The sequence below is a fragment of the Phasianus colchicus genome, chromosome 21, assembly GCF_987193195.1.
Source record: "Phasianus colchicus chromosome 21, bPhaCol1.hap1.1, whole genome shotgun sequence".
NCBI lineage: Eukaryota > Metazoa > Chordata > Aves > Galliformes > Phasianidae > Phasianus > Phasianus colchicus.
Window position 1 is genome coordinate 10,810,064 of NC_143456.1, and position 16,676 is coordinate 10,826,739.

The 16,676-nt window shown below is 40.5% G+C and overlaps 1 protein-coding gene across 1 annotated transcript in view; it reads left to right on the top strand.

Annotated features, from left to right (window-relative positions):
* The window catches only part of LOC149915326 (spondin-1-like), a gene marked incomplete at its 5' end in the record, with an annotated part of 55,049 nt that extends 47,125 nt beyond the window's left edge, over window positions 1-7,924 (top strand). The window contains 3 exons of the mRNA XM_090122305.1: window positions 350-514; window positions 3,361-3,624; window positions 4,280-7,924. Coding sequence (XP_089978431.1) covers window positions 350-514; window positions 3,361-3,624; window positions 4,280-4,443 — 593 coding nt within the window. The remainder of the gene's footprint in view (window positions 1-349; window positions 515-3,360; window positions 3,625-4,279) is intronic.
* Window positions 7,925-16,676: the final 8,752 nt, after the last annotated feature.

Genomic DNA, 16,676 nt, shown 5'->3' on the forward strand with positions numbered 1-16,676 from the left:
TCTGGGTACAAGAACAATACACGTTTTCTACAGGAATTATTATTGAAACATACTTTCTTGCTGTTTATCCTCTGATAATATTGAGACTGTACAGAGATGAATAAGATAGATATAGAAAAACATAGTAAAGAAAAGGTATTAAAACCAAGCAAGCCTCTTTTTTTTTTTTTTTCCCTGAGCTTCTGTAGAAGTATCATTCTGCTTGTGACTCATTTTGTCCAAAGTGACAATGAAGTATAGGTGGTGGAAGGCAGATAGAAGTATGTTTTCCACCTGTGTTATTTTCAAAGTGCATACTTTTGTAGATTACATATAACAAGTACTCATCACCTTTTTATATTCATATTAGATACTATTCCCTGCCTTCTATCCCCATGGTCTGAATGGAGCGACTGCAGCGTAACATGTGGGAAGGGAATGCGAACCCGGCAGAGGATGCTGAAATCTGCGGCTGAGCTTGGAGACTGCAATGAGGAACTGGAGCAAGCAGAGAAATGCATGCTGCCTGAATGCCGTAAGTGTGGAAACCTCTGGGGAAGGGGGAAACCAATTTTGTGTATGATAGTCTTGGGTCAAAAGTCTATTGCTATTTGTAATATTTGTTCACATTTTTCCTTTAATATTGTAACTTATTTAATATTCCTTATAATGAAGCCTAGAGAGTACAAGATAGATGAGTGGACAGTGAGGCTGATTGAGAAGTGGGTGACTGGCAGAGCTCTGAGAGTTGTGATCAGCGGCACAGCCTCCTTGGAGGCCTGTACATAGTGGTGTTCCCCAGGGGTTGGTGCTGGGTCAGGTCTTGTTCAGTGTCTTCATTGCTTACGTGGATTATGGGATAGAGTCCAATCTCAGCAAGTTTGCTGATGATACAAAGCTGGGAGGAGTGTTTGACTCCAGAAGGCTGTGCTGCCACTCACTGAGACCTGGACAGACTGGATAGTTGAGCAGGTTTAACAAGAGCAAGTGTAGAGTCCTGCACTTGGGTAGGAATAACTGCATGCATCAGCACAGGCTAGGGGCTGACCTGTTGGAGAGGAGCTCTGCAGAGAAGGACTTCAGCATCCTGGTGTACTGCAGGCTGTCCATGAGCTAGCAGCATGTCCTTGTGGCCAAGAAAGTCGGTGGTATCCTAAAGTGTATTAAAAAGAGTATGGCCAGCAGGTGAGGGAGGTGATCACACTCCCCTACTCTGCCCTAGTGAGGCCACATCTGGAATACTTGTCTAGCTGTAGGAAAGCACTCTGAAACCTGAAATGCTGTATAAACTGCTTTCAGATTCTGTAGAGGATGGGTCAGCAGTTGGTAAGAGCAGTCATTGCCTCCTTGAACTCTGTAAGGAAACGGTATGATATTCTCTTGCTCTCCATCTGTATTACTCCGAAATCCATCCACAGGGGCATTTTATTTCTTATTGTGTACTTTTGGCTATTGAGAGCTAGATTATGACTATGTCCTCATCTTGCCTTACTTAGTCTTATGGTGATGAGCATTGCTTTAGGTATATGGTTATTCCATAGTTAACATAATACCATAACTTCAGGCAACGTTCTGTGCACTTCCTAATAGCAAACAAGTCAGAATGAATTATAAGTATGTCCTATTTTGTACTCAAATGCAAAATGTGCCCTTGTGAGGAAGAAAGGAAATAAAAGTTTAGCATCACTCACGAGATTCTTTTGGTCCATAAAATGAACAAGAAAAAGGCTCTGTCTTTGATATAGCTCTGACCTGTACTGTACCCTTTCTATTAATCTACATTCCTTCACAATCCAGGAATGTCACATAGGCCAGCGCATGGTGTGGAGGCAGCAGCATTTTAGTTTTCAACTTTACTCGACTAAAACCTCATCCTTCTTGGGTGGTGTAGACTTCTGGTTGCTTTGCTGTCTTTGTTAAGAGCAATAGCCTAAGTCTTTGCAAAGTGAACAAGATCTGATTGCTTTTAGTGCCATGTTGCCAGCTGGTTTCTGAGGCTTTATATCTAACTAGATTATTTTTCATGGAACTTATTGGCTAGAAAAGGCTTTTCTATTGCAATTTGTTAATTCAGCTTTTATTAAATAATGTGAAATATCATTTTGGTTATTATTTACTAGGGTGTGAGGCTTTAGGGAGTACTGAAAAGATGAAAAATTCTAAGACACAGACTTAATGATACTAGCAGCCTTTCACAGAATCGTAGGGGTTGGAAGGGACCTCCAGAGATCGAGTCCAACCCCCCTGCCAAAGCAGGTTCCCTACACCAGGTCACACAGGTAGGTGTCCAGGCAGGTCCTGAATATCTCCAGAGAAGGAGACTCCACCACCTCCCTGGGCAGCCTGTTCCAGCGCTCCGTCACCTCACCGTAAAGAAGTTCTTGCGCACATTGGTGCGGAACTTCCTATGCTGCAGTTTCTGGCCGTTTCCCCTTGTCCTGTCTCCACACACTGCTGAAAAGAGTCTGGCCTCGCCACTCTGCCCCCCACACCAACGACATTTATAAACCTGGATCAGGTCTCCTCTCAGCCTTCTCTTCTCAAGGCTAAACAGGCCCAGCTCCCTCAGCCTTTCCTCACAGGGAGATGCTCCAGGCCCTTCACCATCTTTGTGGCCCTCTGCTGGACTCTTTCCAAGAGATCCCTGTCTTTTTTGTACTGGGGAGCCCAGAACTGGACACGGTACTCCAGATGAGGCCTTACCAGGGCAGAGTAGAGGGGCAGGATCACCTCCCTCGACCTGCTGGCCACGCTCTTTTTAATGCACCCCAGCATGCCGTTGGCCTTCTTGGCCACAAGGGCACACTGCTGGCTCATGGCCACCTGTCATCCACCAGGGCACCCAGGCCCTCTCTGCAGCAAAAAAAAAAATACAGAAGTTACTTTCTTTCCTTTGTGCTTTAAAAAAAAAAAGCTCCTTTTAGGTTTTTCTTGTTTTGTTTTTCTTCTGTTTTATGCAGGGCCTCAAAATGGACTGCTTAAAGCTGTACATCTGCCAGTTAAAGCAAGGCTTAGGTTTCAGGTATCAGACTGTTTGTAAATATAACTTGATTTTTAACGTCTTTTAATATAATGTATAGAATGAAAAATTGAAGAAGGCACAGGGAAATTATTTACATTTGTTGTTAGGAAAGCAATCTGCCAGCCCCGCTCTAGAAAAAGAAACTGGAGGGAAGTGTCAAATAGTATTTTTGCTAGAAATGAATTCAGACCATTTTAACATGCAGCCTCACAAAATCTGCTGGAGAAGTGGAGGTTTAATTCTCATTTGTGTATTTAGGATGCAGATACTCACTGGGCACGTTTGTATGTTTCTTTTTGGCCTTATGCTTAGGTTGCCAGACAACACAGACTCCGTGTAATAGTTCTCATTCTTTGCAGCCATTGACTGTGAGCTAACAGAGTGGTCCCAGTGGTCTGAATGCAACACCTCATGTGGAAAGGGCCACATGATCAGAACAAGAATGATAAAAATAGAACCACAATTTGGAGGAACAGCATGCCCAGAAACTGTCCAACGTACAAAATGTCGAGTGAGGAAATGCCTGAGAGGTCCAGGTATGGAAAAAAGGCGCTGGAAAGAGGCCCGGGAGAAAAGAAGAAGCGAACAAGCAAAAAAAAATATTGATAATGAGCAATATCCAGGTGAGTGTGAAACCATCGATTAGCATGCTCACATCTGACTTTAATTGGGATATAACTGGGAAGAATTTGTGAGCAGCTCCTCTTAATCCTCTGGTAACTTTTTCCAGTGTTACAGTCAAGGGAAAGTTTTAGCAACAAAATAAAGTACAGCTGTTTCAGTGTTTGATTGTGACCAAAAAAGTACGATGCTTAGGGTGCAGTGGAGAAAGGCTTGCATCTGCCCATGTGTGATCACAATAATCACGTGTGATCTGAACATAGTTACCTCAGTAATTTGATTCAGATTCAGACTACTGTGAGAAATCTGCTCCTTTTGGAATAAGGGGCAGTACTCAAGCACGGATGCCTCTAATCAATAAAATGCAGCATATTCTTGTATAGCTTACGTTACCAGCATATGAATCACTGCTAATTTGTGGTTCATGCTTGTCTGACACTTAACAATTTTTATGTTTTATAATGGAGACGGGAAATTTCTTTTTTAATACATTTTCCAATGTTTGTCAAATGCACCTCGTGTATATTTGTGTTCCTTAATTAAACACTGCATAAACTAGACAATATGCTAGCTTAAATTCTGAAGATGCAATTGTACAGACATGCACAGTAGTACACTTTAGACTTAGCCATATGACAGGTTTTTTTTTTTCCGTAGTTTGTAGGCTGAAACCATGGACCGCTTGGACAGAATGTTCTACGCTCTGTGGAGGTGGAATTCAGGAGCGCTACATGATGGTAAAGAAGAGGTCCAAAAGTACTCAGTTTACTAGCTGCAAAGACAAAAAGGAGCTAAGAGCATGTAATGTTCATCCTTGTTAGGAAAACAGAAGGCTTCCATGTGATGCACTCTGAGCTAAAAGGAAAGTCAACCTTGGTTTGGTTTTTAAAACAAAAAAAAATATAAAGTGTATATTAGTTTTCATTTTTGCAGTGTGGTTTGCTTTTTAGTCTTGCTGGTGCAAGAAATATATTTTATAAATATTTCCTCACAGATTAATGCTGAGAGTAAATCTTTGATGCTCCAGCTAGCCCTTAATGCATAAAAATAGTAGGTCATTGTGAGTCATTTAACTGAAATACAGACATACCTGTGGACATGGAATAGCCATATAGAAATACTACTTGTAAAGACACGGGATGCATGCATATTAACATAACTAAGTTGATGTGACATGTTTCATATGTGGGAGGATTTCTCTCTTGATTTGATTTTAAAAATCCAAAGCAGTGCCTATGTGATTATACAACTATGCCAAGGAAAAATTTCAGTAATGCTGGTTCAATAATATTAAAGGTGCATGTTTATCTTTTTACAATATTGGGTTAAGTGATAGTTGAAATAATTACCCTATATACTTTTGTTCACGTGGATGCTGCGTTCCATGCAAAATTGTCTTTGTTTCTTAAATAACAACTTGAATAATCTGTGCAGCTCAATATGATGTCAGCCCATAACATGGTCACAACACACAGAGAACACGTGGCTATCATAATGCCTATCCGCTGTCTCTCAAAATGGGTACAGAACTAAGAGAAATTGGTCCAAACACTGCGAGTCACAACAGCTGTGTCATGGGAAAACCTCCCTCTGAGAGACACTACAGGACTAGATGCAGTTTCAGACGGATGTTGATCACAGGCAAAGAGAGAAAGAGCTTTATGAGAATAGGTGAGCTAGGTTCTCCTGCATCCCTCACAGCAAACAAAAAGAAGGGAACTGCTGAAATGAAACAATTACACACACACAAAATTAAAAATTACAAATTGATACAAGAACATACTTACAGCAGTGTCATTTCTGTCTTTTCACTTGGAGTTTAGTACGGTTTAAAAGTTAGTACATTTGTGAGAATTATCCACTTTGATACGCACTAGCCAGGATAAACATCTTCCCTGGCCACTTAAGCAAGAAACTGTCTGAAATTAGCTCCCAACCACTCTGATCGCTTTTTCTATTTTATACCTTCTACTGAAGAGTTTAGCTGTTATCCCTGCACTTAATGAGGTGTGGGACTTTGAGATTCACTTGTATTGGAATATAATACTGTTCTGTAAGTTTAACAATTTAATGTTAAAAATAAGGGATGAAGGTGACAGGTTATCTTTTTGTCCAGGAAAGGCAGCATACACCTATGTCTCTACATAAATAATAACAATGCACTGAAAATAAAAGACTGTTGATGCTAACATAACATTAAAAAAAAAAAAAGAAACTTGAGAGAAATGAATGGAGAAGCATTTATGTTACAGTCTCTTTAAATCAGCCTTAAACAACTTACTTTTTTAATGCTCTGTCACAATCCTGAGAGCCCGGCACCCAAGGTTGTAAGTGTCCACATTTGATGTGAACCACAGTCCACTGAGGCTGTTTGACTTAACCGCCACTGCTCTGGGGATCTCATTACCTCCCTGTATCTGGATGGGCAGGTTGCATTACACCATAGGGCTTTTCATCAGCAAGTCAACACTGGACTCTGCAAGGACTGCTCAGGACTTCCACAGCTGTCACATGCCACCCCTTGAGGTATTTTATTGCTTTTCTTAGACCTGGTATTAAGAGAGAGCTGGGGAAATAATGGAAATAGGGCAGTGCTTAGCCTCTTCCAATGCTGCTAAATGAAATGGGTGCAAGCTCTTAGTGAGACAAACCAGGAGAAAAACAAAAAAATGGTTTCATGCTAAAACCAAACACTTTATATTTTGCACAGCTTGGCTCATTTAATAAATACTTTTTACGTTAGTTTGCCTCCTTGTGCCTACTGAAAAATTCTATCCCTATAGCACTATCATTACACTATAGCATGAAGAGTGTCCCTAAGTAATGTATTGATGATCTTACCTTGCAGTTATTCATTTAACAGCCACAGAATAAAACAAAATTCCATGCAGTGATAAAGACTGTGAAACAGTGACCAGTCGAGCGCATTTCAGGTAGAGAAACAGATGGTTGTGGAGAAGGACTACAGCAAATAATGCCAGGTGCCCAGCCAGGCAAGGCTACGGACCAGAGCCATTCAGTACTTCTGTGAGCTGCTCCTGCTGAGTCTGAGAGAGGCCAGCCAGCTGAGGTGGGTTGGTAACAAAGAGAGCCTTCAGCTGTATGATCTGTGACAGTGGTGATTGTGTGCTTGGACCTGTGAGAGCCAGGGGTGGGGGAACAGAAGAAGAGCATCTCTTGAATGGAAAAAAAAATGATATGATTTTACAGAGTGCATTTTTTCTCATGGATCCGTACCAGCTGTTCATGCTAATCCTGCAGAACTTTGCCAGCTTCTGCAAATAATTAATTAAAATTAATGGTGTCTTTATTTTCATAGTTTTTCTGGTTCATCGAGCTGTTTTATCTCTTAATGATTCCCTTTGCCAAAGGCTGTGCAGTCCAGATGTACCTTTAGGCATGTAGGAAATATGCAGTGTTTTTCTGAGCATGCTTACAAAAATGCCCACACAAAATAAATCAGTCTGGCTTTCCTTTCACTGCGGTTCTTAGCAATTTGATGCTTCACAGACATAACTGTCTTCTAGTGAGGAGGCTCTTCAGTGTGGCTCCCAGTCATTTCTCTTAGGCTCATTAAAGTTACGAATGTTGGATTTTGTTTTTCCCACCTCATTAAACCATGCAATGACAACGTAGGTTGCATTTGGGCAGAAATGTGTGATCATTCCTGCTTAGGTTCATCTTTTCACACTGTTTTTCTGTTGGAACACTTTACTTGTCTTTCTTCTAACTTGATACAAAAAAAAATATTTAAGCTTGTTACATTTTGTAAAAAAAAAAAAAGAACAAACGAAAACAAATGAACAAAAAAATGAGGTTGATTTTCTATTCAGAAAAAAAAAAGCTCTAATAAACAATATGTAGAAGTATTGCATTGTTACTGTAAACTTTCTAGTAGTGTAATAGTCACTGGTTATCATCAATAAAAATGAGAACTTTCACCTCATGAATAATACTGCTGAATTGAAAGCACAGACATCGCTCCACTTTTGTAGACCTCAACTATCAGATTTTAGCATTGTGTGTATGTTATTTTTTTCTAATGTACGAACTGTAGAAGCTTTACATGTAATACAAAAGAAAAGTTAGGGGCATAACAAATGTACAGTAGGACTCTGTGTGTGCAGCATACCATTTAAAACAAGATTTTGTTTGATTGCATTTTTAGATTTCCTTCATTGTTTGCTGTGGAATTACAAAAAGGCTACCATGAATATTTCTTACCAAAGTCTTGTGTAGATGTTTTGTAGCTGTCTGGCTAACACCTTATTATTTTGGAATAAAGACATCTTTACTATGAAATGTACAATTGTATGTGATTCTGTTCCACAAGAATAATTATGTACACTCCAAAAACCCAACCATACACTAATCATCATAGGGAATCAAGCCAGGCTCTTATTTACGTTTTAGTCCTGTTCAAGTCAACAGGATACATGGAATTATCTGGATTTTATTACATCTAGTCATTATTTCCACTTGGAAATTACTTGTACAATGTTTTTATTGGTAGTTTGTAAGTAGTTAAAGAATCACAGGATAGCTTAGCATCTTTATTCAAATTATCACTCTCATGCTGATTTTTTTTTTTTATAAAGAGAAATTATTTAAAAGAGCACACGATACGCAAATAGAAAAATTGTTAAAAATAAGCTTTCAAAAGTCTTAAGATTTTGTGAAACTTACTTTCTACTTGTACTTCATGATATCAGTAGACTGTTTAGGCACACAGTGAGCGTGTGTACTTCATTAACAGTTACACAGAAAAGCCCAGCAACTGGGAGTCAATGCTGTAGGAATCCAATTATATGTGAATCTTGCACTAAAAGTGATCAGTGTTTCTTTTCCTGGAAAAACCCTATTCTAACTTGGAAGCATAACAAAGCTGAGATGGCACTAGATGTAGTTGCTTACAGATAACAAGTTAAATGTTACTGGCAATTGAAGACACTCTAGTCCAGTAGATAGTCCAGTAGAAGTTCCCTGGAATGTAGCTGCTCTCAACAGAAAAATGCTCAGCATCTCCAAGCAGCTGTTTCAAGACAGATTTGTCCACAGGTACAACAAAGCACGAGGCACCTAGGCAGCACTGCTCACTCACAAAGAGCTGCCTATGGATTGGGCAGCTCTGTTCTAGCAGCACTGGGCTGCATAGAAAGGGAAGCAAACCTTTTCTTTCAGTTACTCAACCATGAATGATTCAGCTCCTATTAAAAGCACAAAACCAAAAATCACCTTTTGCAGTCCTGCTTCAGCTTGTTGGTGAACAGTGGGGCTCCAGCAAAAAAAAAAAAGAAAATCAAGTCTGGCCTAGCAGGACTGCTGGGCACTATGTTACATACAACCAACTGACTATTGGAAGGACAATTTACAGTAGCCAAGCGACCTAACCTACTCTTTCTCCAGAGACAGTGTGAAGGAAAGTGAATTTAGGGAGCAGTTGTTTAATGTTCTACATATTGAATAGAAAGACATCTGGAACAGCAATTATGCTATTACAGCCCATAAAACTTTATCAGAAGTGCTCTTGCTCAAAAGGGCTCACAGGCAGTTAAATGCTACCCATGCAAGTGACTGCTGGGGACCTACTTGGCTGTAACTGCCAGTCCTCAACCATGATTTGTAACACGGATGGATTTCCTCTCTTATCATTAGAACTAATCTGCCATCCTTGGGGTCTTTGATAATGAGTTTTTGAGGCAGCAAAAAAAAACTAATAAAACCCTGAAATTACGCAGGGCTCTTTGCTAAAATCTGAAGCCTAATGTTTCTTTGACAACTATAATTGATGTCTATTATTTCTGATATATCTATTAATGCCACACGTTGTCATATGACTGTGCTCCTACCTATCTACAAACCAAACACACACACGCATGTGTGTGTGGTATACAGCATGTGCAGACACACAGATATTTTTCATGTCTTTATACGGGCAGCAACATACCAACTACTGAAGGAAAACCCTTCCCAGCAAATTGGAACATCCTTAAGAATCTTTTGCAGCCAACTTTCATGTACTTAGCATTTTTTGCTCCACGTGCAAACCCATTTAAGATCTTTATTGCACTGCTTTCAACTTTGGGACTCCGTCGTGTTGTGCAAAACAAAGCAATTACAGAGCACCTGAACCATACTGAGTTCTGTCTCCTCTGGCTTCAAGAAGACAGAACAGTTTGGCCATAACCAATGAGCACATTAACCACACAGTAGGCAATGACATTTTTCACACGCAGCCTAGATAGTTCAATGCAGCTAAAATGCTAATGCTCAGACCATTGCAGTCTTCTTGTCTCCTTCATAAAAGTCCTAGAGAACACTGTTTATCTCACCAACAGTAATAAACTCACACCCATTGAGAAAGGAAAGATCTTCCCTTCTGCTTGCTTACCATATTTGTACAAGGGGGGAACATGTAGCTTCTCACGACTCACAGCTTTCTTCCATTTTGTCAGCAAATGGCAAGGTATTCTGAATTGGCAGGGTCTTTTAAAATAAGTGTGTGATAGATGTTCTGGAGAGCTCACAGTTTGCAGACACCAGGAGAAATTAGCTCTACCCCTGGTGTTGCACTGAATGAAGAACCAGTGGAGCTGCAGGCACAAGCATGAGAGCAGCTCTGGCAAATTTCGCTTGGGTACCATATCAGAAGTGTACGGAGACACCAGGAAACCTGCCCACTGTCCTGGAAAGGCCAAAAACCCACTGCACGGCCCCTGTACTGTGCAAGCCAGCGCCTTCATGCCTGTTGCGGGCTGGGGCTCAGGGCCACCTAATACCTGTTATTTGCCTGCAGTCCACCAGATGGCACTCGAAGCCAACAAAGACTTTTTCTTTAAAAAGTACAAAATAACCAAAGCCAGCTGAGTAGCAAGCTTATATGCCGAATGCTACCGGCTGCCTTAAACTCTGAGCGAAAGTACAGATTTAGGAACATTTTCACTGCAGTTTAAAGATCTAAAATGTTTCATTTAATTTTCTACAAACTTTTCAAAAGCATCTTTTTCTTCTTTTTCACATTGTGATACATTCTACAATTAAAGCAGTTTGACAGGTCAATAAAGCAGCAATCTGGCTGTTCTTATGCATTAGGAAAAAAAATATATATATATGTGAATATATATATATATATATATAAAAGTGTGATTCACCCTAATGAAGCAGAACATGTCACATTCTTTATCAAAAAAAAAAAAAAAAGAGATGTTACAACATTTTTTGTTTTCACTAATTAAAATAAAAATCAAAATCACTATCGATGTGATAAAGACATAGTATTACAAGTAACATTTACTAAACTAAGTCCTACCTACAACAGGCATTGCTCTACTAATTAAGCTATGAATGTTGCATTTTCAGTTAGAATGCACAAAGAATGCAATGTACATCATTAAGCAGTGACACATTTTTGTGAGCTTGTTTACTCATTTTGTGAATATACAGACATGATATACAACTGCCAGCCATGGTAACGTTCCTTCCAAGTGCTCCATTTCCCATTGAGGTTCACATTTGGGGCATAACAGGGCAGGTGGGCAATACAAGCTTGTCCCATTCTGTACTGTGACCAGCTGAGGCCTAGCAGTTATTCTAAGGCAGCAGAAAAAGTGTAGCTGGAACTTTGCATGCCTCTCTTCTACTAACATGATGTGCTTAACTGTATGCACAATCTATTGTTTGCTTTCTTGAAGTCCTGCTTGCTCCCAGATGCATGTTTTAGAATCCCTCATTTCTATAGTAACCAAAACCAGACTCACTTCTCTGAGGACAACTCAGCCATTTTTGTCCCACTGCAGTGATCTTTCTTTGTTTTCTATTTATAGCTAAAATAACAATTACAAGAAAACATCAACTGACAGTACAAATATATTTCTAGTTAAAACAGACTGCTTATTTTTGTGTTTCATTATTTCCTGGAAAATTCATTTAAATTATTTCATTATTTTCCTTGAATTATCCCCTGGAAGCTTCTTCCAAAAGCGTTTTAGACCAGCCCAGATTTCAAAGGCTGCTTGCTATGGGACATAGCTCCCGTGTCAGATCACAGCAGATCACAGTGCTCTTACTGCTGTGAAGGGCTGCCAGGCTCCCAACTACAAGTTGGGCTGCAGAGCAGAAATCACTGTGAGAACCATCCCTCTCTGCCTCAGCTGAAAAGGACGCATCATTTCTCCTCCAGCTTTTCATTTAGGGGAGCAGATTGCATCAGGCAGTGTCCTACAGCATGTTGCTTAACACAGTGGGTCTTTACACCCTTCCTGTTCTCCGGGTAATGCTTCAGAAACAATAATAATGTCTGAAAACATCATCTCCCCTGAAATTATTTCCCTCTGCAGAAAAGAGGATTGACAATTGTACAAAAACTGTTGATGATGGCCTGTACCTCTGATTGACCACCTGGGGCAAGTAATGAGTCAGCCGTGGGAGCACAGGTGAAGGCAATTCAGCTGTGCTACTGGAAGGAGTGGAGCCTGGCTGCACCTCTCCTAGGCTCCATTTAAGGGCTAACTAACACTGAGGAAGGGTCTCTTTCTGGAGATTGCTCTCTGTGGAGTTTACTGTGAGTCTACGACATTAGTCAGCATTTCCATTTATTTTGATTATCTTTTTACCGTGATAACCTTACTAAGCCTAACCTCTGAACACCTATTGATTGTACAACAATACAAACTGATGATGCTTTCTTCCCAAAAGAGGGCTAAGGTTGTGCATGTTTTGAATACATTTAGTAAACTGCATCACAAAACCAACATTTCTATCTACATAGCCATCTCTGTATGGCTACAGTGAAATTGTAAATTAACTCCCTTTAAAAGTAGGTCAGCTCACATCACTTACAAGAGCAAGACTATGAGATCAGTATCATTATCAAGTAATCTGTGGAAGCCTGTTTGGCAGACAACATGCTTTGACTCCACACCTAAGACTTATGCTTTGTGATTAACCATCATGCTACTCCCCATTTGTCCTTATGTACATTACAGATGTCCACCACTTAAGCATGTTTCATCTGAAATTCATAGAAGCATTAAAAGGAAAGAACAAAAGATAGAAAACGTTCTCAGTATTTAAGGGAAAAAGTTGCTGCAAGTTCACATGTAAGACTTGCCCTCTGATAGTCACACCCTCAGAGTGGGTTAGTGCTTTACAAGTACCTACAGTGCTACTACTTGCCAAACACATACTTGCCATTCAGACTTTAAGAGGTTCTTCTCATCAGAACCACTTAAATTTGCTTGTATAAGGATGGGAAGGACACTGAATTGTGCTTCCATAAGTGAAAAGGTAGCATGTCCAAGGAGGGAAAAACATAACTGAGGCATGGCTCCCTGTCCTGTTCTTCCCAGTGCCAAGGAAAAGGGCTGGGACTACATAAGGTTGGGTGGAGGAGGACACTTCCCTGGAGGTACTCAGCAGTCTTTTGTCTGAGAGCAAGTCTTCCTGCTCTCCACTCCCCTTGCAGCCAGGATTTAAACCATCTGCACGAACTCCACAGCCATAATCTAATGTTTTAGTTGGCCATAAAGTTAGAAAGAAAAAATAAAAGGGATAAAGTATAATGAAAGCCAAGGAAGTGACAAAGCAAATTAAACAGTGGAACAGAGGAAATGCTTAAGAAATGTAGTAATTAATATCCTCCATGTGCCTGTAATTTGACATGCAAAAACAAAGATGACTCGATGTATGGGGACTTCTGAGTCATGGCCTGAACCTCTGATTGATCAGCTGAGATGAGCACTGACTCAGCCACGGAGCACAGGTGAAGGCAATTCACCTGTGCTGCTGGAAGGGGTGGAGCTTAGCTGCACCTCTCCTAGAACCATTGAAGAGCTGACTACCAGTGGGGAAGCATCTCTGCTGATCCACTCTGCTGGAGTTTCATAAATGAGCCCAGGATACAGGTAAGCATCCTATCTATTCTCTTTTTTTTATTATAACTGGCTTTGCCTAACTCTCTTGTTTATTTCATAATTATAACATCTTAATATTCATTGATTATATGCTTGGATATTTTCAAAAGCTTTTAAAAGCAGAGCTGTTAATCACAAATCTGAGCATTTCTATGAATTCTTTGCTTTATTACGTTGGGTATGCACTTCATACAGTAGTAATGGTTTAATTTTGCAAGCAAACAGAAAACCAAACGATGCCAAGACTCACTGATCTCATATGGATCTAAGAGTTCCAAAGGCAACAATACAATCTCCTGTAATCTACATCTATACTAGAGTTAGTTTTGGGGGCTATGAAAAAGGGGATAAACGAAGTCAATCTCTAGTTTAATTTTGAATACCACTTCTTCCTCACTGCTGAAACACCATTAATAAACACCCGGAAATTGCTTAAACAATATAAAGTTGTATGGGTACTGCTGGAAATATTCAAATAATTTTGTCAAGACGGTATCTCTAATAAAATCAGATTTTATTCATGATTGCAATGGCGGGCATCCCACAAGCAGGAGCACCCCTAAGGCCACAATGACAGCTTTTGTACCTTGTTTCTCCCTTTGCCTGCTTCCCCCTCCCCCCCCCCCCTGTTTCCCCATTGACTGGGTACTCCAGGTTCACAATCTTATCCAAAGTTCACATTTGTTGATTTGTGTGTTGTCGGGTGTCAGTCAGTAGCCATCCTGCTGTTTCCAAATGTCTCAGTGCTCTTCTTGTTGTATTGATACGGTGATTTTCTTCCAAGTCCTCCTTAAACTAAGAGCACCAAAGAGCACCGGAGAGCGGGGGGGGGAAGATGCCAGGCCTTCCGATGTCTTTTCAGGTGCTTCCTTGAGCAATCTATGACTTGTTATTTGGTTTGATCAATCTCGTGCAGGATATTCTTGCAATGTGTGTGACAAAATATACATATATATGTGGGAATACAAGGAAAACTGTTCAGAGCAGAAACTGTGGAGCAAGATAAAAAAGCATGAGAACCAAGGACACCTCTAGAAGAAGAAAGAACGTCTCATGGCTCTGACTGGATAAGCGCCTGTGTGTACGGTTGAAGATGGTTTTGTAAAATACTCTCTTGACATGTAAAGGTGGATGGCAAAGTTGTAGGGGTGGATGGGAAAGCCAGAAAAAGAAAACTTGTGAAGGTATACAAGTGATGTGAGAACTTGCAATAAACAAGTTGGATCATTCACATCTGAGTCCGTGCATCAGACGCTGCATATATGTACCTATATACTGAACGTGCACTCCTGGGGAAGGCTCACGTATAGAATAAGTGATGCAAACTGTCAGAGACACCCCCCAAGTAAAAATACTCCCAAAAAGAACTATAGCAGCAGAGACCATGAAATAAAAAAAAATATTATCTAACTCTAATGCAGAAACATTTGATTCCCACAGTACCCAGTGTCTGCCTTGCAGGAATCCTGGAAACAGTCTTGGAATAGGTTGTATTTGCATGTGCATTTAATAGAGTTATTTGATATAAAGGGATGAATTTCCATTTGTAGGTAAACAATGCAATTTCTCTATTTCTCCCATTTTTTATTTTGCCTGTATAAGTCTGTGGCTAAGTGCTTTAAAACTCTTGTTGCCTTTTCATCTAATTATTTCTAAAGAGCGGTGAACTTCGTATGTGCTTCAGAGATGCTGCATTTTGAACTGATGAAATCTCCTTGCAGCTTTCAGGAAGCTTGTGAAGAGATAGCTGAATTTCAGGAGGTAAGCAGAGAACTAGAAGATGAGTTGGAAGCACATCTAGTGCAGGCTCAGCAGAGGAATAGGGATTTACAAGCAGGTAACCAAAGGCTGAAATATGAAGAGGAAACATTAAAGGTAGGTCTCATCTGTAATGATATTGCTTCTTCCTTCAAATATGTCTTGCATATAGTTTTAGGCTGTCTTGTTGTTGAGATATCTAAACAAAGTAAAGGAATAATGTGCTTAAGATTTAGTCTTGAGCATGGCACGTATTCCAAATAAGGCCAGCAGCATACTGGAGAAATTTCTCAGGGATTTTTTCTTGATTCTATCATCTAGGACTTGTCATTAAGTTTGTGCTCGTTTGTTTGAATTCTCCAGGGTTTGCCAAGTGGCTTTGTTACGTACACAGGCAGCATCAGCATAGCAACACGGAGGACAACTCAAGTATGTTTTGTCAGACCACTGTGTTGTCCTCTTTTGTTACTTTTTTTTTTTTTCCCCAGAACTTCTCCTTGGTCTTTTGAGACCCCGCTGAAAGGGAAAATGGGTGATTTGTGCACATCTTTCAGGGAGGTTCTCTTAATTTTTTCTTAATAGCCGAATCCAAGGAGACAGGGATTGCACAAGGATCTGTGCGTACAGAAGATACCTCTTAGTTCGTATCTGTCCATTCAGTAGTTCTTGCCTCTTTTGGGATTCTGAAAAGTACCTGTTACGGTAATTTTGGATTATTTTATGAAAGCAAGGGTACAGGTACATGCATGGCCAGGTACAGAAGTTGTTTTACTGGTGTTTTTTTTGTTTGTTTTCTTTTGCAACGTTAAGGATTGTTAATCATTCCTCGCCATCCTTGGCTTCACTGCGCCCTCCTGTCCAATTGACACCAGCTTTTTCATCACCTCAGTTGCCTTCAAAAAAAAAAAAAGCATGACAAAATCAATTTGATGATGACGTTATTTATTTATTTATTTACCGATGTTCTTAAGCACTTAGCAGTTTTGCTGGGCATAGAGAAGTTTTCCTTGTTTTTCTTCGTCTTGTTCCAACTGACGTAATTTTCTCCTCCCTCAACCCCGACCTAACTGCGTTTTTCCTCTGCCCTCACGAGAGAGAAGGAGCGGAGCGCCAGAAGCTGCGGCGCGGCTCCGCGTCAATCCAGTCGGAGCTGTTGTTTCCGCGGTCTCTGGTGCCCCCTCGTGGCCAATCGGTGGAATTGCGGCCGCGTATGTTCGGTGCCGCAGGCAGCAGTACGCATGCGCGCAGGCACGCGGAAGTGGCGTACGTACGTTCCCATCGCTCTGCGCAGCGAATCTGCCGAGCTTTGTTAGGGTTAGTCCTCCAGGCAACAGCACGCATGCGCCAGAGAACTCATAAATAGCTTTCAAATCTACCAAGCCCTG